Source organism: Neocloeon triangulifer, unplaced genomic scaffold, assembly GCF_031216515.1.
Source record: "Neocloeon triangulifer isolate White Clay Creek 2 clone unplaced genomic scaffold, ASM3121651v1 ptg000001l, whole genome shotgun sequence".
NCBI classification, from domain to species: Eukaryota; Metazoa; Arthropoda; class Insecta; order Ephemeroptera; family Baetidae; genus Neocloeon; species Neocloeon triangulifer.
Window position 1 is genome coordinate 4,163,589 of NW_026775544.1, and position 24,574 is coordinate 4,188,162.

Here is a 24,574-nt window from a genome sequence, read left to right on the forward strand (position 1 = left end):
TAAATTAAATTTTGATGTAGTACTTTCAGTTCATGCACTTTTGAACTTTAACCTCTTAATTTTATCATTACTTTTAAAGAAAAATGAGGGAAAAACTCAATTCAATTCGTTATTGCTCATTCGACATATTATTATACCACATAAGGTATTTTAAAATGTTCGTGTACATTTTTAAATTGATAATTATTCTTATAAATTATTTTTTCAAAAGTAGACCTGTTACTGTTTATATTTGTATTATTATTATATTAAGTGGTTTCATTGCATTTTCATACATGTTATCCTGTGAAAGAGGATTTAGTAAATTAGATCATCTAATTCACAATCTTCTAGATTCACTTCTTCCTTACTTAAAGTAAGTATAAAATGTGGAAAAATTTAATTTCGCTGCAAGTCCTTTCAATCTGGCTAAATACCTGGTTCGTCAGCGTGCAAAGTAGCTAAATGCCAAAATGTCCAAAGTCCAAATGCCAAATTGGCTAAATACTGTTTTGACCAAACTCAATCCCGCCGTAAAAATGGACTCCTGATGAGCTATTTCAACCCAAGAAAATAAGACAAATAAATTCCTGTGAAAAAAATTATTAATTTTGACGTTAATTTAATGCAGCTCTGCAAGCCAAGGTATCAAAATTAGCACTGTATGTGGATATATTTAGAAATAATCAGAATTATGATGAAACTAATTTAAAATGTTTGAAATTTTGTTCACACGAGACATTTTTTTTTCAAATAACATGCATTTTTAAGGTCAAAAATATTTTGAATTATATATATGAAGTTGAATTCAAGGGTTTCTTTCAAGGCCTGTATCTCAGCAACGGCTGGACCAAATTTAAAAAAAAATGACAATGAAATTGCTCAAAATAAAGTCAATTTTTGTTTTCTTGGATTAAAAATCAATTAATACAGCGTTTCGCTTAAATTTTTTAATTTTTAAAAAATATTATTTTTTAAGCTGGTATTTTGGAAACCAATAAAATTCTAAAATTCCAAACTAAACATTTATTAGAAAAAACATATTTTTGCGGTCATTTTCACTATCAGTTTTCAAATTCGGACTATTAGTTACCGAGATACAGACCTTTTTGCAATACTTTACTCAACATCAACTTACGGCAAAAAAACAGCAATTTTGGCCTTGAAAATTAAATTATATCTTTTTATAAGTTCAAAATCAAATTTTTTCATCCTAAAAATTAACAAAGGTATTTTTTTTTAATTATTTTAAATTTGGATAATTTTTTTTACCCAAAAAAATATAAGTTTTTCCTCACTGTTATTTGATTCAACATAATTAAGTTTAATTTTAATGTCCATTAGTAATTTTCCATCAACATTTTTTCAATAGGTAAGCGCCAGACACTCAAAATTAAGTCCAAGGAAATCGCTGTGCATTTTACCCTCTCCTGTAAAATTGAGTTTGCTGTATTTAGCCAATTTGCGCGCTGACCAGCCAGGTATTTAGCTATTTTGCGCGGTGACCAACTAGGTATTTAGCCAGATTGAAAGGACTTGCAGCGATTTGTGAAAAATGGCTTACTTTTGGAGAAGGAAGGAATTTTTTAACAGTAGTAATTATAACAGATTAATCATGATTTTGATATTCATCATGCCTTCTAGTTCTTCAACAAATATGCTTCAAATTCAATACATGTATGTTTTCCTATTCCTGATTTTGAGAAAAAGTTAATAAAAATTAGCAGAGATTTAAAGAAAAATCTCGCCAGACGAGTCACAACAACAGTCCTATTTATTCCTCGCCCTGTTAAATAAATTCTGCTGACTTGCCGGGCAGACACCAGCAAAAATTGTTATTGAACTTGGAGCAGTCTATAGATGAGGGAGGAATAAGAGCGAGAGTATAAATTGCGGTCTGTTGAAGGCCCCTTCTAGCTCCGGCAGTATAAACATTCTCGTAAAAGAACATTGCGTCTAATAACCCCTGCCTGCCTAGTCGCAGGAAAACGAACTTTGGTGACGTTTTTTCTGCCCCGCCTGCCGATAATTTAGGACTTTCTCTGCCAGAATCTCGTCAAGTTTCAGAGGGAATCGGGTTTCGTGTCATTATTTCCAAAAAAAACTGAAGATGTACATGCACACCCAAGATTCGAGAAAGGAAATATAATGATGGCCATTAATGAAACACGCTAGGGTGATCTGCTAACATTGAACACGCTTATTTTATTGTGTTATTTAGTGAGAATCATCAATCATCATACATAAATATTATGTAATTGAAGATCAGAATAAATTCAAGAGTCTATTTTGAAATAGAAAAACTAATCATTTCATTCATAACACTGAGCTCAAAAAGTTTTAATAAAATTTTGTTATAAATGCAAATAAACTTATTATTAAATAATACTTATTTTGTATTTGCGATTTTTTAAATAACATTATCTTTCGCCTGCCCCAACAAACATGTAACCAGAAAGACAAGAGTTTTTATGCAATAACTTGGGCCACGAAAATTAAGTAATTTAATAACTGGTTTACGTGGGGGTTTTTAGATGGGTTGAATTGTGCTTCAATCGTTTTGAAATTTTATAATTCAAGCAAATTTGATCTTCCATGTGTTAACATTGGAAGAAAATAATCTGTTTTCTAAATTTAACGGCCCTAGCTATGTAATTAATTATAATATAGGCCAATAGGAACAGCAGTAAGTCACTCTCTATTATTATAACAATAAAAAAGTGCGTTTTTCTTATATACTTTTATCTTTGGTGCAGCGTTTGGAGAGGTTACGTAGAGTGAAAAACCTGCTGGCAGGCAAAAGTTGACGCAGCACTGCAAGCACTTTGCGTTTTGCGTCTTTGAATATTGGCCCAAGTGTGTACACACAAAAGCAACTATTAAGACAATAGAGAAGCCCTGCTGGGACGAGAGGTGGCACAAACTTTGAGTAAACTCTCAACGAGGAGGATGAGAAAAGCCGAGGAGCGCATTTTGTTAAATCCAAATCGAAGCGAATCAATTGGAATTCGGAAAATATCATATTATTGAAAATGTCACGTTACAAATTTTCAAATGATAAAAAAAAATACAAAACCGTTACAAAAATATTATCCCGTTTCGAGTATTTTTTTATTTTTTTTTCTAATGATAAAGTAATTTTTACTGCTCTGCCGCTTCTAGCGAGGATTGCTTGGAGCAACGACGAGCCTCTCTTTCCGCCGTGTCCCACAGGAAGGTTTCGCCCCTGCGAAGCGAAAGGCAGAGGATGACGCTGCCGACGAGAATTATGAAGACGACGATGATAAGCACACACAGGCCGATTATCAGCGTCGTCTCCTCTTCGCTCAGCTCGTCCATCGACGACGATTCGAACGGAGCCACAGGTGTTGCGGCGGCCACCGACTTCTCCATCTCTGCGGATTAATTGATTGATTTTCGTGCGAGATTCTTACTTAGTGAAAGGGGTGGAGATTACCTGGAGCAGGTGCGTGTACGCGGATATAAGGGTAGGTGCGAAACTGGCAGAATGCGATCTTGGTTTCCCTCGGCGAGATGCGAGATCGGGAGGGACGCATGCGTTCCCTTGTCAATCGCGCCATCGAAAATTGCCAGGAAAGAAGCGGCGATTGCATCGGATGTGCTCAATTATTTTTCAATTACAACTCGATTAAACGTTTGTCTGCCGTGGGATATGCAGCTATTCATTATTGGACGGCGCTCTTCAATTAAACTTCGATTGCAGAATTAAATAAGGAGTAAAAATTTTGCCGGTCTTCAATGGACTAAAAATTTGCATTGATTATATGGAAAGCGTTTCAATATATTTTCTCATTAGATACTTATTAATAATAACTATAGCGTTTATTTGTGGGTCTTTAAAATTAAAGTACAACAATATTTTAAGTTTTGAATAATATTGAATAATATATACAAATTTAATTAAACATAATGCTTAAATAGTTCTTGCTACAAAAAATTCGATTGAATTCAAATCATTTTTCCAAAAACGGAATTCTCGAAAATCGATCACAATTATTTAATAATAGATATCTCCCCCCCCCCCCCATTATTTATGAGAAGTTTCTGTAGTAAGATTTGGCTTCGTACTTTGGAAATCTCTTTTCGTTGGCCTCGATGGCCACGTCGATAATTTTGTTTCCTAAGAGGAAGTCAGTGGCCACGATGTTAGCATCCCTCCACCAAAAGTGTCTGAACCAGTGAGTGACGCTTCGGTTGATGTCGTCTGCCATCATTCGCAGTCCCCTTTGCGGCCTTAGAATCGCGTCAGAGTAATTTGGGGTCAACTCGGCCATGACTGACCAAGGAATGGGTCGTCCTGCGAATTTATGCAGAGCTCCCTAGAAAGTAATAATAATAATATGCGATAAAATCATCAACAAACATATTTTCAGCTTTTTTAATATTTCATTTTGTTACTTTTTACTTTACAAAAATTATTAAATTAATTGACAAAATAAAAATTAACGAAGAACTGAAATTAAAAAATAATGCAAAAGGAAATTGGAATGGACCCTAAAATTTTGTGCATTTTTAAAATAATTTTGCATCGACTTATTGTTATTTCGCCAGTTTTGTTCTGTTCAAAAAAAATGCAAATTTTTGCTCTCACCTCCATGTAGTTTCTGAGGCCGGTGGCGTTCTGCTGGTTGCCCCACGCTTGGAGCAGGGGTGCGCAAAGCCAGTTGTCGTTCCAGTTCACGTGCACGTCATGCCTCTCGGCGTGATAGACCAACACCCGCTTGCCGCTGTGCCAAAGGTCGCTCAGCTGAGGACTGCCCATGAACACACACTGCGCGTGAAACAAACGTGTGTTTGCGTCAAGTTACACGCACCGCAAACATCAAACAATAAAGTTTTGAGGGCACAAAATAAATTAATCGATTTTTCACTTTAAGGTTAATTGTAAAGAATCGGAAATCGGAAAATGAAAATATAATTAAAAATTAGTTCTCCAAATAAGAAACTAAAAACAACATTTTCAAATAAATATAAAACTAGATTAAAGGTTGAAATTTACACTCAGGCGTTTATTTCAGCTGCATTGGATAATTAAAGTGAAGTAAAAGTAAAAATCAAACAATGTGACCTGTAGTGTGGGCTGTACTTCAATTAAGCGTTGGATTTTCTTATTTCAACACAAAATAAATATTTGGATTAATGAATTGACAAAAACATGGAGGACAAATAATTGAATAGAGGTGAAAAATTAAACAGGCATATCAAGGATTTGCCTAAATTAAATTTTTTAGAAAAATAATTGTCTGTATAATTATCAATTTCTCACCGGTGCTCCGAACTCGCCAAGTTCTTCCTTTATCAAATTTGCCAGCCACCTGTGCCGAACGGCGTACTGCTGAAATTTTCCGGAAAACCCGACCGGAAATCGGTGAAAGTCCACGATCACAAACTCGTGTGGACTGGCACGCAAAAATCGGGCCACGTCCTGCAAAACTGGTCTCAGCTCGGTGATTCTCTCCCGCGCGTGATTGATCCAAAACGACTCTGTTTTTATTAGAAATTTATAAAGGGGTAAATTTAATAAATAATTTCACTTGCCCTTTTTGTTTTTGTAATAGCCGACCCTGAGGTCAAGGTACCTGGCACCCCAGACGAGTTGCTCCCACACGTCTTCATCCTGCGTGCGCGTAAAACGATAAAGAACGTCTCCCCTGGACTGGATGTCCTTCCCGTAGAAGCTGCCAGAGTTGTGCGTGCCAGGTATCATGAGCTGACTTACCTTAGCTCCAGCAATTTGCGATCTAACATTTGGTCATTGAAAATTAAAATTAGATATTTTGGGTTGCGGATGAATTAATTTTATTTTACTTCATATCTCCCATCCAAGTTGGTCTGATTTTCAAGCAATCGGACGACAATAGATTTCCACTTTTGTCAAAGCCTGCAATCCAATACGGCAGGCAGTGATCTCCAGATTCTGGTTTATTGGAAGCCTTTGAAGAATGTTCAAATTGTATGATGCAGAAATAAAAATTTTAAATGAATCATTTTTGTTATCAACCAGTCACTTGTTTGACTGGAAAAAGGCAGACCGCACAAATTATGTTCTTTGTGTTCTTTTTTTTTGTTCTTTACATCGCACTGTCAATAAAGCTTAAATTTTAGGCAAAATTATACTTACACTATTGACTTCATTCTGGATAACGGTGTCTTTGTCCCATCCACCTGGTAGACGCGGACGACCCAGAGTAACATTGGTGCGGTAAAAATTTGCAGGGTGGTGCATGCAAACAGCGCTGTCCAAAAAGCTTCCATCAAGGCTAAAACTATATTTGATAGTTATTAATATTTTTTTTTTATTAGCATTAAGAAGACTGGTGGATTTTTTTATTCGGTTTTTGTTGCAAAATTCTCAGCGGTCAAGTAATTTTTAAGCATAACGAGATAGACAAATTTAACCGATTAACAATTTTATATTTAAAAAAATAATTAAATATAATTAAAAGTTTTCATTTCCATGTTTCACTAAAATAAGTTACGCACTTTGCGCTTTGTGGATCTTTTGAAGTTAAAAACACGCTATGCAAATTTCCCATGCAAAGGTTCGGGTCCCAGTTGATTTCGAGCTGCCTGGTTTGCAAGCCTTGCAAACCGTCGTTTGGCGAACGGCTTTTGAACCAGAACGAGGCGACCGTGATGAAAATGTGACATTCTTCATCGTCTGCTACTGTCTCAGATCCAACTACAATAGAAAAAAAGGTAGCCAATCAAATCAAATTTTCGTTAAATAAAAATAAACATTGAGGATAATTATAATTTAATAAGAAATTGTCCAGCACATCATCTTTTACAACTTTATATTCCTTTTCTTGTGTCATATATTATTTATTTATTCAGTGTTTAGAATTTTCAAGATTTTTATAATATATGGATAATTATTTATTTAATATTTATCAATGTGGAAAAGAATTCTTTTATAGCAAAATTCAATGTTAAAAGAACATTTTTTTGAAAATACAACATTTGAATTATGATGATATATATTGTTAAATAAAAAGAGTTTCGAGTGTTTTTTAATTTTATATTTTAGTCAAAGGTCAACATACCTGAGTGCTGGAAAAATGAGGAGAACAGCAATGCATGTGTAATGGTGAGAAATTGCGCCCGCGTCAGCAGCAGCATATTGTGTGCACCAAAAGCACACCACGGCCGACCGACGGCGAATGAACCTGGGCAGCCAAGAAAAAAGCCGCGCTGCACTAATCGTCTTATTACACTCGCCCCAAGAAAACAAACAAGTTTTTAACTTCCCCGAGAGCTTTGTCAGAGGAAAGTATTGGGTTATAAAAGCGATTGCAAAAAATTAAATGGACAGGCCCCTCCAATGATGAATTGTAATTTGAGAACCAAATTGAATTGTTGTGCGTCGCGCAGTGGCGTCGCGTTTGAATTACTCATCAAGAGATTCTGCAAAAAGGCAACCAACTGAATCGCCGGTCGGAAACAATTATTTGAAAAAAATAATGCGCCTTTAAAATAGACATCGTGATGCACATTATAATTACAGAAGATATCTATAGTCACGTGATGTGCGTTTTGTGCAAAGCAAAAAAATTACAACGCAATTTAAATTATCTTTCATCCTTGCAAAGTACAAATTTTCCCCTACTTTGGTCTAAAATAAAAAAATAAAGATTGAAAATTGTAAATTGAAATAAAATAAGCTTAAAGCATTTGGCTTGAAAGCTGAAAATTTCAAGTATGTCAACATTTGAAATTGAAATTATCAAATCATCACTTTTAAATTTAAAAATTAAAGGGAGGCTGAAATTTATTTTTTAACATTTCAAACGAAGTATTAATTCTATATTATGATGCAGGTGGAAAAAGATTTTACTTTTTCTGGCTGATTCAGCCACTGCGTGACCCTCTTATGTAAACACTATATTAATACTGGTTATTTTTTATTGCTCGTCTCCATTATCTCGTTGCGTGGGTGGCGATGAGAAGGTCACTATCAGACAAACTGATATAATAATGGGCCACCGTGTCACGCTTCGATATTTGTAGTAACGTCAAAACCACCATTGCAATATTTCAACAGAAAAATAATGAAAAAAGCCGCGCACGAGCATTAATCCTGGATTTTGAATTTTTTTTAAATGATAATTTTTGAAAATATAAATTATAAATTTGTCTGCCAGGATTTTGGCAATTGTGAGAGTGATCGTTTTTTATTTGCGCGCCGTAAAGTTTCAGTCGATGAATTAATGCCTGTCCCAACCTGTTGGCGTCGCTAGTATCCACCGCCGGCATGCTGGGAGTTTTGTTTACGTTTCTTTCGGTTTCTTTTTTCTCTGGTTTCGCAAAAATTTAATTAAATTCGAGCAATCGAGCCTTAAAATAAAATATTCCGGTTTGAAAACTTTTTTAAGCAGTAAAAGTAACGTGAAATCATGAAGGTATGTTATGTGTCAAGCAGTTTTGTTAACATGATTTGTGAGAATTGTAAAATGCAAAGATCCATTGTTTATTCCTTTAAATTTTGCTTTTTTTGAGTATGTTGAAAAATTCCTAATAAGAAACAAAATTAAATTTAAAAATTCAGGTTTTCCAATTACATAAATTTTTCTCACTACATACGTCTCCTTGGAACTGACATCTACAAACCAATGCAAAATTGGAGAAAAATTGCCATCTCAAAATAAATCGGACGTATGTATTTCTTTAGCAAAAGCCTCCCCTTAATGATAAAAATCTTAATGAAAAATCAAAAGAGGTAAAATTAAATAAAAAGAGTGAAAGATAATCTCAACTTTATTCAGCATGATGTGAAAACGTTTTACAGAAAACAGCAAAGAAAAAGTTAATCAAAATTAAGGGGGAAAAATTTACGCACTTTCATAGAAACTTTTAAAACCAGTTTCTGCAATTTCATTTTTTTTTAGGAGTGGCAACGTTTGCTGGAGGATTTCTGCGGAAGCCAAAGGTCTCGCCCGCTCTTCAGCAGCTCTAGCTCTTCAGGTTTTCGACGGTGCTCTCAGCTGGACACCATCGTCGATTGCAGCTCTTCGGACGAAGAGAATGGAGACAAGAAAAATCTAGTCTCCTCTGCTGTCAACACAAGCAGTGTTGTCATCAATTTGGACTTCGACTCGTGCGCCTCTTGGACGAGTGGTTTGTCTAAACCGTCGGTTAGCAGAGATGTGAAGAAAATCGATCTGAACCTGACAAGAGCAACGTCCCCAGTTCTGTTCAAGAAGGACAGAAAACTGCCTGACGATGGAAAAAATACTATTGTCTTTGAGTCCCAAGGTAAACAATTTATTTACAAAAAAAACTCAATTTTAATCTCTAATCTTAGATGATGAATGTCCTGCCAGTCCTATTTTAGAGATCAAAAGGCGAACGTCGCCGGTGCTACGGAGGAAAAGGAAAATTCTTGATGGAGAGACGGAAACGCCGAAGAAGGTTCAAGTTATTGGAAATCCATTATCTCCAGTAATTTCAGCAAAAAGAAGAGCTACCAGACCAACTATTGCCATCAAAGCTGACCACATAGTTGATGAAGAAACCCAAGATAAGGTGGAAATCATTGACAGCCCAACAAAATCACCAGTCATCCTCAGAAGCAACACTCAACAGATCAGTCCTGTTGGCTCTCCAGTAATTTTCAGTCAGCGAAATTGGTCAAGAGTGAAACTCTCCAAAAGCGTCAACATAGTCGATGTAAGCCAGGAAAAGAAGGAGGATCTCATTGAATGTCCGTCCTCTCAAGAATTAAATAGCAGTGAAAACTTAATCATTGGGCCTGTGAGTTTGTTCCCTACAAACTCTGTCTTTCATAATTATAATGAATCTTTCTAGAGCCAAAGTGCCTCTTCTTCTTCAGATGCTGTTCCAAGGACTCAAACAGATTCTGAACCCATAAAAGATGCGTCTGGAAATTACTTACCTCTGCTAGACTCGACTAAAAGAACGAAGAAACCTAGAAAGTTTGTAAATCTTTTATATTTTTTGTGTAATATGTTTTTAACATTTAACCTGATTTAACCATAATTATTATACTTTTTAGAAATGGCTTGCTCGAGCAGCTGCAAAAACTTAAAAATCGGCAAAGATCTTCTCATCGAATGTGGTTGCATGAAAGGCTTAGTGGAGAAAAGCAGAGTAAAAAAGGCCTAGTTTTGCACATTTTGAATTTAAGCACCTTCGGCAGCAAAATTGTCCTTCACGGCAGATTTTCACAAAGTTTGCAAAAGGCAGCTTTGATTTTGGAGCAGGAACAATGCAAAGACCAAATCAAAACTGGTGATTTCATCAAGATTTGTCCCCCATGGTAATCAAACAAGTTTTTAACTTTTATAAATTAATAAATTTAAATATATCTAGGCAATCTTTTGACTCGTCAGCAATTGGAATACCCACACTAATTTCCATCAATATTTTTGAAAAAGTGGAGCAACCTTGTGATTACAATTCCGATCTACATGAGCCTATTCCTATTTCAAAGGAGTTCTCCTGTCACTGTTCAAAAAGTTTGACGCTAAATGAATGAATTAACAAAATTTGCATTGAATTTTATAATTTTATCTGCAGATGCAAGTATTTGTCCTGCGAACTGCACCTATAAACTGCCAAAACGTGGTCAGGACATGATGGACTTCCTGTTGATAGAAAATGATGTTTCAAAGGGTTTGAGACTCCACGCCGTTGAGGAGCTTGAGAGCTCCAATCAAGAAAAAGAACAATCTCAAAAAAGCAATTTCTCTATAACTGAAGCAGTCGAAGCCTACGCTAAAAAGTCATCAGCCCATTTGCAAATGAAACTTGCATGCCAGAAAATTTTTATTTCAAGGTAAATTTATTGACATTGAATTTTCTTCGAAACAATTATTTATTTCCAGGAGAGCTCAGGGAGACAAACTATGTTTGTCCCAATGCAATCAGGCAGGTGAAGAGATTTGTACCATGCTCGGACAAGATGCGTTAGGAACATTCTGTTTTGTGGAATTGAAGGGCAACTTGAGAGAATCTGTCAAGGAGGGAAACAGCTATGTTTTGCAAGGACTCACTTTAAACAGAAGAATGGACATTGCAAGGTACAATATTTCATTAGTTGAAACTACGTTAGGGGTAAAATGCAATTTATATGAAAAAAAATTATTATTTAAAAAAAATTTAAGAAGGAAAATAAGTTCCTGGGTGGCTTGCTTGATAGAAATATAAACCCATTCAAACTTGTTTCCATGATCAAGGAAGTGTAAACTTAAACCTACCTTATTTTATTTTGTATATCTTTTTAGTTTGTAGTTTACAAAAAAAAATTCAATTTTTCCCAGTGACCCCAATTAGAGATTTTTCAATTATATAATTGGATTTTCAAAAGAATTTCACAAAAAAATTGTATTTACTATCAACTTATTCTAATTTGCAATGACATTTTTTTGCAGACGACCTGATATTTTAAGTTTGCTCTCTACTTATGCCAAGGACAACACAAATTTACTTGTCGTCTACAAGTTCAAAGCGGGCAGGGCAAGTGCTATTGAACCATGTGATGATTTGCAACCAAGGATTCGCCAGCTGCTATCAAAAATTTCCTCTATTGACCCAGTAAGATTGAAAAGTAAATATTTGTATATTTACTGATTAATTTGTTGACAGGAATTGAGCAATTTACGCATTAGTGTTGCCATGAAGTTTTTGGCGTACGAAGCAAGCCATATGTACTGCTCTGTTCCAAATGATTGCGTTGGTGTTGGTGATGCTCCATACCACACTATTTCTGTAAGAAACCAAACAGTGGTACCAAAGTTAAATTCTGGCTGTGTTGTTATGCTCCAGAACTTACTCTTTTTAAAAGGTGTTTATAAATTTATTTTGAAAAACTTATTCCAAAATTCGGAAATGATTTCAAGGAAAGTTCAAAACAATGAAATATAAAACAATAATTTGGATAAAATTCATGGAAAGGAATTACAAATAGTTTCATTTGCAGCCATGAATTATCTATTCAATTTTTTTAGACATTTTTTTTTTAAATTCTCATTCCATTGCTCTTACTTCCATTAAAACAATTTTTATTTTAACTGTTAATTTTTAGGTGAATTATCAACAGATGAGTTTACATCCATATGTGACATTGAAAGTCCATCATCTCATCTTTTCCTGAGCTCTACAGATTGGCTTGAAAATATCAACTTGAGCCAAATGAAAAATTATAATCCAGAAATTCCAAAATTGTCCGCATCTACCAATAAGCATGACCTAGTCAAAGTGAAAGGTAGGCGAGTTCCAATTTCGCATCAAAAAACTTAAATAATGAATAAACTTATACAGGGACTGTCTGTGAGGTTGACGAGGATAATTCCTTTTCGTGGCCTGTTTGCTGCAACTGTGGAAGTGAATTGTTGCAAGACCTTCCTGATAATGCTATGTGTTGTTCAATATGCCGATCTGATGGGCCCTTTTCAAGCAGAGTGGCTCTGAGCGTCTACCTCAGTCCATCTCGAGAATACCAATACTGCGATGATAGAGAAGCAAAAATATTTACAAAGGTACTGCCAATTATTGTTATTATAATCTGTATTTCAATTATTTTGTTTTATTCATAGTTGCATCAGAGCACAATTGGAATAATCTTGCCAGGGTGGGACGAGGACGAGGTTTAATTTTTTTCGGATCCATGTTTGATGTTTAAATAATACAATTTTAATATTTTAAGGAGTTCGGCCTGGAAAGTATTTTGGGAAGGGAAATCGGACCAATTGTTTGCTGCGTTACAAGCATAGAAGACGGAAAATCTGTAAGTCTTTGCCAAGTGCCTTTTTGAAAACTGGAAAACTAAAGCGTTGGTGTCTAAATTTCACATTAAAAGGATTTACTCGACTCCTTTCAAGCAATCCGAAAGTAATTTTAATTTGGTTTTTACCTCAGCAAACCTGAGAATCCTTAATGAGAATATAGAATAATGTGAAAAGTACAATTTGATGCCTGTAACAAAATTGTTCATTTTGACATGCATTATCACCAAATTAAATTTTTTAGTCATATTGATCAATTCACATTAATTGGACAACGCAATAGCCTTCTGCAGATTTAGTGATTCTTAATGAGATTTTTTTTTTAAAGAACAAGCACAAATTTCATATGATTGTGTCTGTTACAACCTTTCCAATTGACAAAATTTAATAAATTCAATCATTTCGCAAGTTTGGATGAAAATTTTTCTTCTTAATCACTAAGTTGCAACACGTTGAATGATTAATTTTTTAATACCCTTACGCTTCGTTGTGACCTGTGGAGTAATTATCCTAAAAATAATTGAAACCGCTGCGATTTGAATGCAGCGCGTGTGTGAAAGGATGAGCAGGACACAGGGGGTCTCTTTGTGCGAATGCAGAGAAAAGGAGAGGTGATTATTTTTGTTTGTGCCCCTTGCCAGTAATGAATGGCATTGAGTTTTTCTCGCAAACACGCGCGAGGGGTTGTAATCAGCGCGATATCGCTAACAAGTGTGATAATGATTTCATTAAATCAGTGGTGCGCGCGTTCGTGGTGGATCTGGCCTCTGCTATTATTTTTTACTCTCCAATTATGAGAGACTCGTTTGTTAGGTCAGAGAGATATACACTGACTGAATAGAGAGCTCAATGGTTTTGAGGGCGCTTTATAATGATGCTGCGTGGTGTGACAAACACACAAAATCAAATTGCTGATCTCTTGCATTAAGTAAAAAGGAGAAGGGGAAAATGAGAATTTTTCCATATTCTTGAACCGGCACATCCAATTAACAGCAGAAAAAAGGGCTCCTGGAGTGTAGTAAAACCCCCATTAATTTATTTTTGAATAGAAAATTAAAATATACCGCCAATAATTTTAACATAATGAATTTGAAATACCAGAAAGTTGTAAAGTAAAATCTGGTATAAATATTTTTTTTTTGCAATAAAATCAACTTTATTGCTGATTTATGGAAATTTAGTAAAATTTAGATTTTAATAGCATGCAATAATTGTAATTAGTTATGGTATAGAATTTGGCCCTGGGGGAAATTCATTAAGTGAAAAAAGGATTTTTTTCATTGATGGAAAATATTGTTTTTTAATTTTTTAATCATATATATTGCCATGATCAGAATTGAAATGAAACTGCAGTCATTTTTAAATTTGTTGCAGACCTAGGGAAATTGCAATTAAAATTAGACCTTAAAAATTTTGCATTTGTTTATGTTGGTTGAGGTATAATGGTATAATAAAGAAATATTTGTGCGCAAAGAAAAAATGAAGAAAAGAAAATGTAAATAGTAATATAATCGATTCACAAAGATGTGCATTTATAACAAAAATGACCAGTCTATTTATAGAATATTTTAACTGCCTTATTTTCCAATTTTACCGATTTTTATATTACATCAATATAATTTGGTTTTCCTTTATTTTCAAAGGCAGTTGCAGCAAGCGCACTTGAAAATGTTATATATTCCGCAAAAAGCAACGACTGTCATCTAGTTAGTCAATCTAACCTCATTTGGTTTTTTGCTCCATTTTCCTCTATAAGTTCTATATCAAACAGTGTCTGGCCTGATTTTGTTTGCATAGCGACAGTGGAATCTCTCCTCTCTGTGCAATACCCTTCCGCGCATAAGCCATAGGTGCATTATTTTATTTATTTTCTTGTGCAAGAGCGAAACACTCGCGCACACACGGCCACCAATTCTGTGCTGACGAAATCGCAGTAAAATAATAAGATATATCTTTCTGAGAAAATAAATAATTCGCTTGTTATCGGAGAGGAGAAAAATGTGTTTCCCTCCAAGCGGGAATAAAGCACCCCCGTAAGTTAGTGCGCGCCTAGGTTATTTACATTTCCATCTATTTATGAGACTTATACATTTGAGACGAATATATAAAAGAAGAAGGAAACTGCAGTTATGGCGCGGCCGTTTTTGTGCATGCGATGCACGCCACTTTGCTTCCTTTCCCGAGCAAAGGTGGTAGTTTGCTTGAAATTCATTGCACCGCCGCTCTGTTCGATGAGATAAGAAGGGCAATTTGTATTTTGTAAAAGTAAAATAGATTCATAAATAAATATTATAAATGTGGGCTAGAATTTCTTTGTGTTGCACAAGAGAACGGAAGAACTTGTTCATTGTTCATTCTCATTTTATTTTTGCTAGAAGATAACGTAAAATGTTCCCACATTTTTTTCTAATAATTCAAAATGTTCCCACATTTTTTTCTAATAATTCATCTAAATTTTAAAAATTAAAATTATTTTCATGCATGCACTTGACGTAATTAATTTAAAAATGAAATACAGGCCAAAATAAAATGAATTAAAAAACAATTATCCCAAATCATTCTTTTTAAATAAAATAAAATAGATATTGGTAATTCATTCAAATTCGAAATCAGAGATCAATCTTGTTATGATTTTCAAATCTTTATTTTTAAACTTAATTTTAATTTTGGCGTTTTAATAATTTTTTTATGTAGGCATAATTTTTGCACATTCATATTTTCCCTTTACACTCATTTAATTGTTACCATATGCCTACTTTTAGTACATTTTCACAATCATGGGTCAAGAACTAAACTTTGTATATCACTGCATAATATATGATCGATATGATCTTTCACAAATTTTGAAATTTTCATTTTTATTTTTGGCTACAATGGTCGTGCATAAAGCTTATCATTTATAAATTTCCACTAACAATGCAAATTTTTATTTTTTCTTGACTAGCACAGACTAGCATGAGTCGCATGCTAAAATTAAAAAGATGAACAAATGTCACTTCATTCAAAATGTAATTTTTTACTCTTCGTAATAATAATAATGATGGAGAAATAGTGCTTTTTTGTGGCGCAAAAACAACTCCTGGCTGGCTGATATTTTCTTTATTAGCGTTGAATGGCAGGAAACACGTACCCATTTTTATCAATCGTGATTAATTGATTATTAAAAATGCTCATGTTTGTCATCCCTTTCCATTCACCGCTGCCAAGAGCGGCGCGCCGGCTGCAGCGCAAAAGTTGTTTTCTGTTCGACGAACCGTAATCGAAAAAATACAATTCGCTTCGGTGCGAACGTGTATTGGAAATTAAATGCAAACACAAAGTTGCAATCGCTTTTAATTAGAAAATAGCAGCCTGCAGTTTTGTCGTACTTTTCCATAATCTACACGCACGGCGCTTCGTTCTGCATCCCTCCTGGAAGTTTGCACGTTGCACAATGCATTATTACAGCTGAATGTATAAAAATAATGTATTTTACAAAACAAAACTTTTGTTTCTCGGCTTACACATTCTAAATTATTAAGAGTACCTAATTATTAATCAGAATGTGTTTAAATTAAAATTTTAGGAGAGGATGTAAAATTCCTTTTCAATTCTCGTTCAAATTAAGAACTAGAATTTTTTTTTATCAACGTTGCACGAAGAAATTTGATCAAAAAATTAAAAAGTGGATTGAGTTTATAATCAAAGTGAAGAAAAATTAATGGAGATAGTAAATTTACTGCACATAGAGCTGATTTAATTACACAAGCTTAACTTGCGTTTTAAGTAACCCTTTCTCTTATTTTTTAATTCCATATTTGGAATTTTGCTGCATTAATTAAAAGCTGCATTTACTTGATGTTGGACAATTTATGCTATTTTAATTGCATTGATGAGAACTGAGTCTATCAATATTTTATATATTTAAAGTCATAATTTTTATTTCATTTTTTTTAAATCAATTTTAAATTATAATACCTTTGTTTCTATGTATATATATAATAATAAAAAAAAAATAACTCATCGTTATTTTATTTGAAGGAACAACTTTATTCCACTTCAATTAAAATGATTCAAAACAGTGTTTTGCTGTACATTGCATCTGTAATGTACTAAAAATTAAAGTAAGTATAAAATATATAAAGTAGACATTTTGTAAATTCTCATGAGGCAAAATTATTTAATAATATGAAACAATTATGGGTCAGAGTAATCTAGTTGTCAGCATCTAAGTCATTCGCCATGGCCCCCAGAATGTTTTCAAAGAAGAAATTGTCTTCACTTCCACGCACAATTTGTTCGTCTTGCTCCTGAGCATCATTGGCAGCTTCAACCTATAAGCAAGTTTAAAAATAAAAAAGAATACAAATTACAAAAGCCAAAACTTTTACATTTGGTGCTAGATTTCTTAAACTCCAAGCTTTCAGCGTGTTTCTAAATTGAAGACTAACTAAGTCTGCATCAATTCTTTGCAGAGCTTTTCTCAGCCTTGGCAAATCCTTTGCTCCAATCAAGGCAACTAAAGCCATTGCAACATTTTCCATCACTGTTTCTGGAATGTTATGGCTAGCCAAATTTTCCAGAATGCCAATCAGCGGATCCAGGTTTACTCCTTTGTGATTTCCATTCAGTAAGTTGTGTCCAATCAAGGCAATGCAAGAAATGGCTGTGATGGCAGTGGATTGGTTAGGATACCGGGCAAGAAGAGCCAATATTTTAACCACTTGATTGAAGGTAACTCGATTGGTACAAGTCATGAAGGTGGTGCAGTATTTTGCGCTTTTTTCACTTAAAACTAAGTCACGCAGCAATTCATTTCTCACGGGTTGGAGCTGACTTTGCAAATTAAGCATCTTTAAAACAAAAATTAAATATTTATAAAGCATGAGTTTAATTATAATTAAGAAAAAAAATTAAGCAATTTTATTTATACCTTTAGAATGAGCTGCACGTGTGGGCCAGACAAATAGTCGTCACCATCCTTAATTTTCTTCTCGACAAGTGCCAACATCCACCTTTTCAACTGAGTTTTCTCCTCTAGGAAATTTGGCCACACTTCGAGAATTCCAAGGCAGGAACCTATGACGTTCGGGCCCCCTCTGCATTGGATTTGCCACATGACAGCAGTCATCAAACTAGACTTTTCTCTTGGGTGGAGGCAAAACCAAGCAGCTACTTGTCCAAGCCGACGGGCCTCGGCCGTTTTTGTTACATTACTCTTGCTTGTAATGGCATCTACAATCTCTGCCAAAAATGCCTTCTCCAAATCAGGCCAAGCACTTTGAGGCAGCATGTCGATGAGAGACAGTAGGGGCCACTTAATCCAGAATTTCCATTTCTTATTGTTGATAAAGTTTACACAAACCAGGCTTCTATTATATGAAAGTTTAATAAAAATTGGAATATTCTCAAAATTTTGACCTTACTTGGCCAGCTGTCGAGATGTTGGCACAGGGGAAATCTTGCAAATCCGCTTTTTAATTTCATCAATATCAATATGGGAGCAGTTATGATAGAATCTATTTCCTACGGCCCTCGCAACTTTCTGGTCAACTGACTCTGCAAAAAGTTAATTAGCAAGTTACATATTTAAAAAGCTGACGACATATATTGTGATATATTGTTTATTTATTTTCTATTATTCAAATACCTTGACTGTAAGCATTGGAAGCTGTTGGTTGCACAAGGAAATCTGCTAAAGATTGGTTTTTCTGCTCAACGCTATTGTCGGATTCATCACGATCTTCCATCAAATAGCTCTCTTCTTCGTCCTCCTTGTTGGATTCCAAGTTGCCGGTAACAGTAACTGCTTTGCAATTATAATCACTTTCTTCATCACTGACGAATTCCTCTTCTGAGAAATCTTCTTTTTCGTCCTCTTCATACTCTCTGTCCGAGTCACAGCTACTGCCAAAGTCTTCCTCACAATAGCTCTCTCCATCATTTCCTTCGATTTCTAATTTTTTAACGTTTATGTTGTTATTTAAATTAAAAATTCCATAAAGATGAGAATTTACCTGGAGGAATTTCCCTATCTGTTTCTGGTTTATTGCCACTGAATTTGTTGTTTTCATTGACCTGATCATTCAAGTCCTTTTTTTTCTTATGATTTGGTTCGTCGTTTGAAGTACTTTCACTACTGGCAGGTCTCTTTCTTTGTGGCTTTTATTTAAAAATCACATTTATTTAAAATGTTAAAAATAACGCATATTTATACCTCAGTGTTCACTGCCGTGTCTTGGCTGCTCACCACTAAAACATAAATTTGAGAGAATTCTTTATTTTGAACAATGATTTTTTATTTACTTTCTCTGGGATACTGCTGATGAGTGGGATATTGATAGTTGCCATTTCCATTTGAAAATTGTTTCATGAATCTTTCCATCATTTCATCAGCATCAAAAACATATTGTAAGGTTCTGTCATTGGCATCTTTCTCAAGCAATTTGCATAGTTCTCTATCATCCCATGTGCTGTGCAAGAGCTGCAATTTATTTAGAAAAATATTAATTAAATTTAGGATGTAAGCAAGCACGATAATTTCAATAAAATTTTTAAATAATTGATGATCCGATCCAAAATGAAAAAAAAAATATGCTCAAGCAAATATTGAGTTATTGCATTATAATAAAAATAAAGGGAAAAAATTTACCCTTGGTGGGATATTTTTCAAGCTCCACTCTTTAAGAGCGTCCAGGAAGTTGTCACTAACTTTAGAAGTACTAAAGTTGCAGAATACTTTGCCCACAAGCTTCTTATACTCTGGGCCAGTTATCATGATGAGTGCAGCTGCACATGTTTCAACCAACGCCTCTGGTGTAGCAGAATGTCTCATTAAATTTATAATGCGGCCTTTTCCACTAGCGAGATAGAATTCATCATGAGGATTGTAGTGCCCAATCAATCCCAAAGTCATGACAGCAGTTTTGGCAGCCTCCATGTTCTGTGCGTAAGACTTTGCCATGGCAAACATTTCATCTACCACGGAACGAAAGGCAGCTTTAGAGGCAGTTGAAATCAGTAGTGCTGCAATTGGGGCATCTGATTTGGCCTCGTCAAATCGAGACGCCAGTTTGGGAAGCAGTTCCGCCAAGTTACAATCCTTTCGAGAAATCTGCTAGATATAAAATATTTAATGAACCAGTTTTCTAATTATTTTTACTTTACAATCACTACTAAAATAATTTTCAACTTTAATTTTAGTACCTTATGAGGAAGATCGTGGAAGCTCTGTTTGAGCAGCTTGCAGCAGCAGTAGTAAATACATCTCGAGATGAAATTGTTTCCTAGCAAGGCATCAGGCCATTTTTGCTCCCATTCTAGGAAAATTCTCACAGCTCTAACTTGCCCGCAAATCAATGAATTGCACATGAGAAATGACATCATCTTAGAATCATCTCCCAAATATAGATTGGCCAGAAATAGAGTCAGCTTGTTCTTGTCATTCCTGTGTGATCCTTTAATGATCTCTGGTGCAACCAGGGCCATATCCCAGAAGAGATCAGGCCACCGAGGATGCAGCTTAAGAGAGTGTAAAAGTGCAAACAAGCACTCGTCCCAACAGTTGAGTTCAAGATTATCCATTTCCATAACACATGTACATATGCATCTGAAAGGATAAATTTAATATTTCAAAACGTTTACGACAACATAGATATCATATAGAAATCTAAAAATTAGTATTATATACTTGGCTAGCAGCTTTGAAGACAGGGCAGGTTGAAAGGAGAGCAGATTTGCATAGGTGCGATCAACATTGTAAAATGGCACAGTGGAATAAATTGTTCCTTCAGCCCCTTCAAACAAAATATCGTGCACTTGCTTGACGAGGTAAGCTAAAAGGTTATACTTATTGAAAAAAAATGACATTTTTTATAGAATAGAGAATATTAGATTAACAATTCAATCAATACACATACATACCCTCAATTTGAGAATTCAAGATGCCTGAATCTTGTCGTTGCACAAAATCTACCAGACTGCATTCTCGACGTCCCTGCCTCTTTGTGAAAGTGATCGTAAGAGTTTCTCGGGCATGTGGTGCAAACTGATGATCTCGCCGATGACGGCCTTCAGAATAATTTCTACTTCCACTGCCAAAAATCTGCCGCTGGCTTAAGCTTTCCGGCTTGACAGGTGATTGCTGCTGATGCTCAAAATTCGGTAATCCCATCCTAATATCCTATAACACGCCCTGATAAGACAAAATTTTTAAAAACACACGCGCAATTTTCGCACATGCAATTCATTTCGAAATTAATTTATATCCTCACCTGCGATCAATAAATATATCGCTATCAAAACTGCGCCCATCTACATATGTGCACAAAATTGAAAAATTTCCACACTATCCACGCTGCAAAAGTTTGAATTAAGTTATAAATTGCTTGATTTTCTTCTGTTCTCTTTTCTCACCTTGCAAGTTTCGTCTGCCTGCGTGCAGCCGTGCAGAAGCAGACGACAGACGCCAACTGACACTTGACATACGATTTGCTGTTGCTGGTTTGCTGCACAGCACAATGCCCTCCTTCTTACCCAAACTTCTTCCTTGGTGACCTTGGCTAGACCTTGGCTACTTATATTTTCCGTTTTGTCGATTCTTCGTTCTGTGTCTTTATGCCAAATTGACTTTTTTTGCCTCGGAATTCGATCTGGATGACTCCTCTCCTCTCTTCTTCTACCCTCTCAACCCAACACAGTGACTCACTCTCTGCGCTCAACAAGTTAAAACTTGCTCTCATTGTATTGGACGACCGACGATTGGCTATGAAAGAATGCAAAAGAAAATTGCAAGAAGAGGAAAGTAGAAAAATATTTAACATTGCTGTGTATTATTGTATTATGCGTGTGCAAATGAAAACCAATCAACGCGTGTCTTGACGAGAGTATGTAGTGGCAACTGGCAGTAGCCGCGGTCGGTGCCAGGTCAGTGCTGCAGGAGATAATTTTGTGTTTTGTGTGCCAAATAATATGACATACAGTATGTGACGCCCGGCTTTACCAGTGCTTTTTTTTAATCAGTGACAATATATGTGCCTAATTATTTTAGCCAGTGTCATCATCACCAACAAAATTTACAAGTAAGTACGATTGCACTTTTTTTTTAACGTGTATTGACGTGTATAAAAATAAGTTGATTCAGTTTATTAGATTAAATCGTGATTAAAATGAATTATTTTGCTTACAATTGGAAGAGTAATGAAAAATAATTTTTCTTCGTATTATCTTATGGTATTTGAAACAAAAAATAAAAATAGTCTCATGTTTTTATAAAAAAAGGCAGGAAAGATCTCAAGAAAGGATAGTGTGTGCAGGCCTTGAAACTTAACAAAATTCTCTTCTATTTCAAACTCCATCAATTAACACAACATAGAATATTTTTAATCTTGAAAACAAAAATAATAATTGCTATCTGCTATAACAGGAACAAATAGTCCACAGATGAATTTTCCAAACTAACAATTTGCAAAAATCTCTGTATTTACGGAAATGGTATAAAAGATTATAATTAATTATTGAAATATTTTATTTTAAAATAACAATAATAACTATATTAACATTGTTATCAGCGATCAAATTCATTTATCCACTTGGCTTCATTTTTACATGTAAAAAAATATAAAATAAGTGCAGTTTAAAGAATAATGTAATTAAACGCCTCACACAAACGGAAAAACCCTTATTGAAAATTATTGAACGTGCGGTATATTCAAAATGCTCCATAAAAAAATGAATGAATGGATTTGCACTTTGAAGTTAAATTATCAGAGATCAATGTTTTGCAACGTTACTCAACATTTGCATGCAAAAAAGGGGGACAGACAAAGCGCTCCACATCCCCTTCTAATCATCTCGCGATGCTCAGAAAGGAATCAAAAAGCTCCAAGTTGCGGAGGGCAGGCATGCAAAAGAGTGCTCCTCCATCACTTCAGACGTGTGCGAAAAGTAAAAAGTTGTGGAGCAAGTTGTCCACGGTCTAATGAAAAGCGGCACTTTGCGGAATGGATGGATGGTTACGTGATCTCGCAAGAGAAGAGGGTCGAGTGACCCGAAGGGTGTTGCAAAATTGAATTGCGCCTCAATTAGAGACACGTGACCCATGGCTAGAGAAAACGCGAAAAGGAAAAGATATATATGCATCCGAGCAGATAAGATGGAAGAGTGAGACGCGCGGGTCAAGAACCTTTTTTTTCTCGCAGGTGCAATTATTTTGAAACAATCAAGTGGCGTGCGTTTTGTTTGTTTATTTGCTCGTTTGCGGCCGAGTAATGCCGCCGGAACGCTTATCATAAGTAATGCCAGCCCGCCTGCCTTTCTCACCGCTGCAAAAAAGTTTCAATCGAGGAAAGCTCACTACACCAGTTCAGCAAAAAAGTTGACAAATATAATGGTCTAATTAAATTATATAAAATTTATTTTGTAAAAATAGTAAAATGATAATTAAAAAAAATAATAATAATTAATAATTTTTGAAAGTGTTTTTCTATTTCAACTATGGTCAAGAGAGCGGTGGTCAAGAGAAGTGTTTTTTTCTTAAAAAATTTTGATAAAAAACTCGCAAAACCCACCCAGGAATTTAAATTCAAAATTCAAATCGCCATGTATCAACCCTCGATCGTAAAATTCTACCACAAAACATTTTTTTATATTTTTTAAATAAATATTCATTCTTACACCATTACAGACAATTTGCACAGTATTTCTACCTTTTGTTACAATAATTTTTATAAATTTAATGCATTGTGAGGAGAAAACCACTAGCAAAACTTTAACAAAATTGCCGAGTTAATAAAGACCACAGTCATACATTACAGTTTAGAAAAATATTTATCAAATTAAATATTGAAGCTAAGATCGGCTTAAATTCAAAATAAATGATAATTTTAGTGAATACTTCTTTTTACTTTCATTAATACATTGAAAAGAAGGACAGCTAATGCAATTATTATCTTATTTCTCTCTCTTGACAAAATTTAAAAAAATTGAAAAATTCATATTTTTTCTTTGTTCAAACATTCTCGCGACTGTTCCGTTTGCTTGGGTATCACACAGCGCTCACAATACTAATAGTCGTACTCGCAGAGCACTAACTTGTAATGCTTTATTTATTTAGAGTGCGTACCGTGGCGGTTGGAATACTTGAAATGCCCAAGTAGCGGGAATTAAGGCGAGATAAACAATAAAATACAAGGTCTGCCCGCCTGCTGGCGCCGCGCGATTATTGTGTTTTTGCGTGCGCTCGAATTATGAAATGTCAAATTTGCATACGTGCGCCGCACTACAGCTCGTTAACCACTGCAAAATACACGGAACTAATTGACAAACATATTGCCGAGTGTCAGATTTAAAGTGAAGATATTATCTCCTATTATTAATTACGTTTTTCAGAAATAAAAAGAAAAATGTAACAATCTTTAGTAACAATATCATAAAAGAAGTAAATTAAACAACATACACATTTATTTCGAATTTCAAGTTTAACCACTCTGCACCAAAATGTCAAAAATTGTATTCAATTTTTGTTGATTCCCCAAAAATATTCAAACATTTTTTTAAAGATATTTCAATGTGGTTTTACCGCAGTGGCCGAATCTCTTTTGATGTCGGGCGTTTTAGCAGACATCTGCTATAGTTGTAAACCCTTTCTTCCCTTTTTTCTTCATTTAAAAATTTTTGTATTGACTGCGAAGAATAAATAATAATAATATTGATTTATTTTCAAAAACTGTCCTAAATTTTTAAAAATTTCATAAACTGTCTAATTTAAATATCGCCAAAAACAGAAAAAAAAATAATTTACAAACAAATTCAATTTCGCGCATTTGCCTTTCCTACCGCCAGGATAATAA

At 34.7% G+C, this 24,574-nt stretch overlaps 4 protein-coding genes and 1 long non-coding RNA gene across 8 annotated transcripts in view; 2 read left to right on the top strand and 3 right to left on the bottom strand.

The window, feature by feature from the left end:
* Positions 1–2,169: 2,169 nt before the first annotated feature.
* LOC132192568 (uncharacterized) lies at positions 2,170–4,010 on the bottom strand. Its single transcript, XM_059612585.1, has 2 exons — positions 3,437–4,010; positions 2,170–3,374 (listed from the first exon to the last, which is right to left on the bottom strand). Exons 1-2 carry the CDS (start codon positions 3,591–3,593, stop codon positions 3,121–3,123), a joined length of 411 nt encoding a protein of 136 aa, XP_059468568.1. The 5' UTR covers positions 3,594–4,010; the 3' UTR covers positions 2,170–3,120.
* LOC132192559 (uncharacterized) lies at positions 4,002–7,454 on the bottom strand. Its single transcript, XM_059612572.1, has 8 exons — positions 7,047–7,454; positions 6,484–6,682; positions 6,122–6,266; positions 5,809–5,933; positions 5,539–5,741; positions 5,267–5,484; positions 4,592–4,771; positions 4,002–4,319 (listed from the first exon to the last, which is right to left on the bottom strand). Exons 1-8 carry the CDS (start codon positions 7,120–7,122, stop codon positions 4,032–4,034), a joined length of 1,434 nt encoding a protein of 477 aa, XP_059468555.1. The 5' UTR covers positions 7,123–7,454; the 3' UTR covers positions 4,002–4,031.
* A 787-nt stretch (positions 7,455–8,241) lies between these two features.
* Positions 8,242–13,155, top strand: LOC132198089 (uncharacterized). 2 transcript variants are annotated; one of them, XM_059621856.1, is made up of 14 exons: positions 8,242–8,402; positions 8,889–9,255; positions 9,305–9,753; positions 9,808–9,935; positions 10,016–10,279; positions 10,333–10,478; positions 10,540–10,798; positions 10,848–11,042; positions 11,394–11,556; positions 11,608–11,806; positions 12,047–12,226; positions 12,283–12,500; positions 12,558–12,608; positions 12,668–13,155. In XM_059621856.1, exons 1-14 carry the CDS (start codon positions 8,397–8,399, stop codon positions 12,773–12,775), a joined length of 2,733 nt encoding a protein of 910 aa, XP_059477839.1. In that variant the 5' UTR covers positions 8,242–8,396; the 3' UTR covers positions 12,776–13,155. The 2 variants fall into 2 exon arrangements, 1 of the variants encoding a protein (XP_059477839.1); XR_009441960.1 differs by lacking the exons at positions 12,558–12,608; positions 12,668–13,155 and having other exon boundaries at positions 11,608–11,730; positions 12,283–12,422.
* Positions 13,156–16,751: 3,596 nt separating this feature from the next.
* LOC132193739 (uncharacterized) lies at positions 16,752–21,593 on the bottom strand. Of its 3 annotated transcripts, none has more exons than XM_059614603.1 (14): positions 21,141–21,593; positions 20,999–21,081; positions 20,649–20,919; positions 20,416–20,560; positions 19,932–20,334; positions 19,378–19,842; positions 19,032–19,209; positions 18,943–18,977; positions 18,743–18,887; positions 18,376–18,681; positions 18,152–18,284; positions 17,659–18,097; positions 17,117–17,578; positions 16,752–17,059 (listed from the first exon to the last, which is right to left on the bottom strand). In XM_059614603.1, the coding sequence occupies exons 3-14, from the start codon at positions 20,896–20,898 to the stop codon at positions 16,940–16,942; spliced, it is 3,081 nt and encodes a 1,026-aa protein (XP_059470586.1). In that variant the 5' UTR covers positions 20,899–20,919; positions 20,999–21,081; positions 21,141–21,593; the 3' UTR covers positions 16,752–16,939. The 3 variants fall into 3 exon arrangements, with proteins under 3 accessions (XP_059470586.1, XP_059470597.1, XP_059470579.1); XM_059614614.1 differs by having other exon boundaries at positions 19,378–19,839; positions 20,649–20,907; positions 21,141–21,592; XM_059614596.1 differs by having other exon boundaries at positions 20,649–20,907; positions 21,141–21,591.
* The window catches only part of LOC132193769 (uncharacterized), a 174,644-nt gene continuing 171,000 nt past the window's right edge, over positions 20,931–24,574 (top strand). The window contains exon 1 of the long non-coding RNA XR_009441490.1: positions 20,931–21,805. This is a non-coding gene — a long non-coding RNA (uncharacterized LOC132193769). The remainder of the gene's footprint in view (positions 21,806–24,574) is intronic.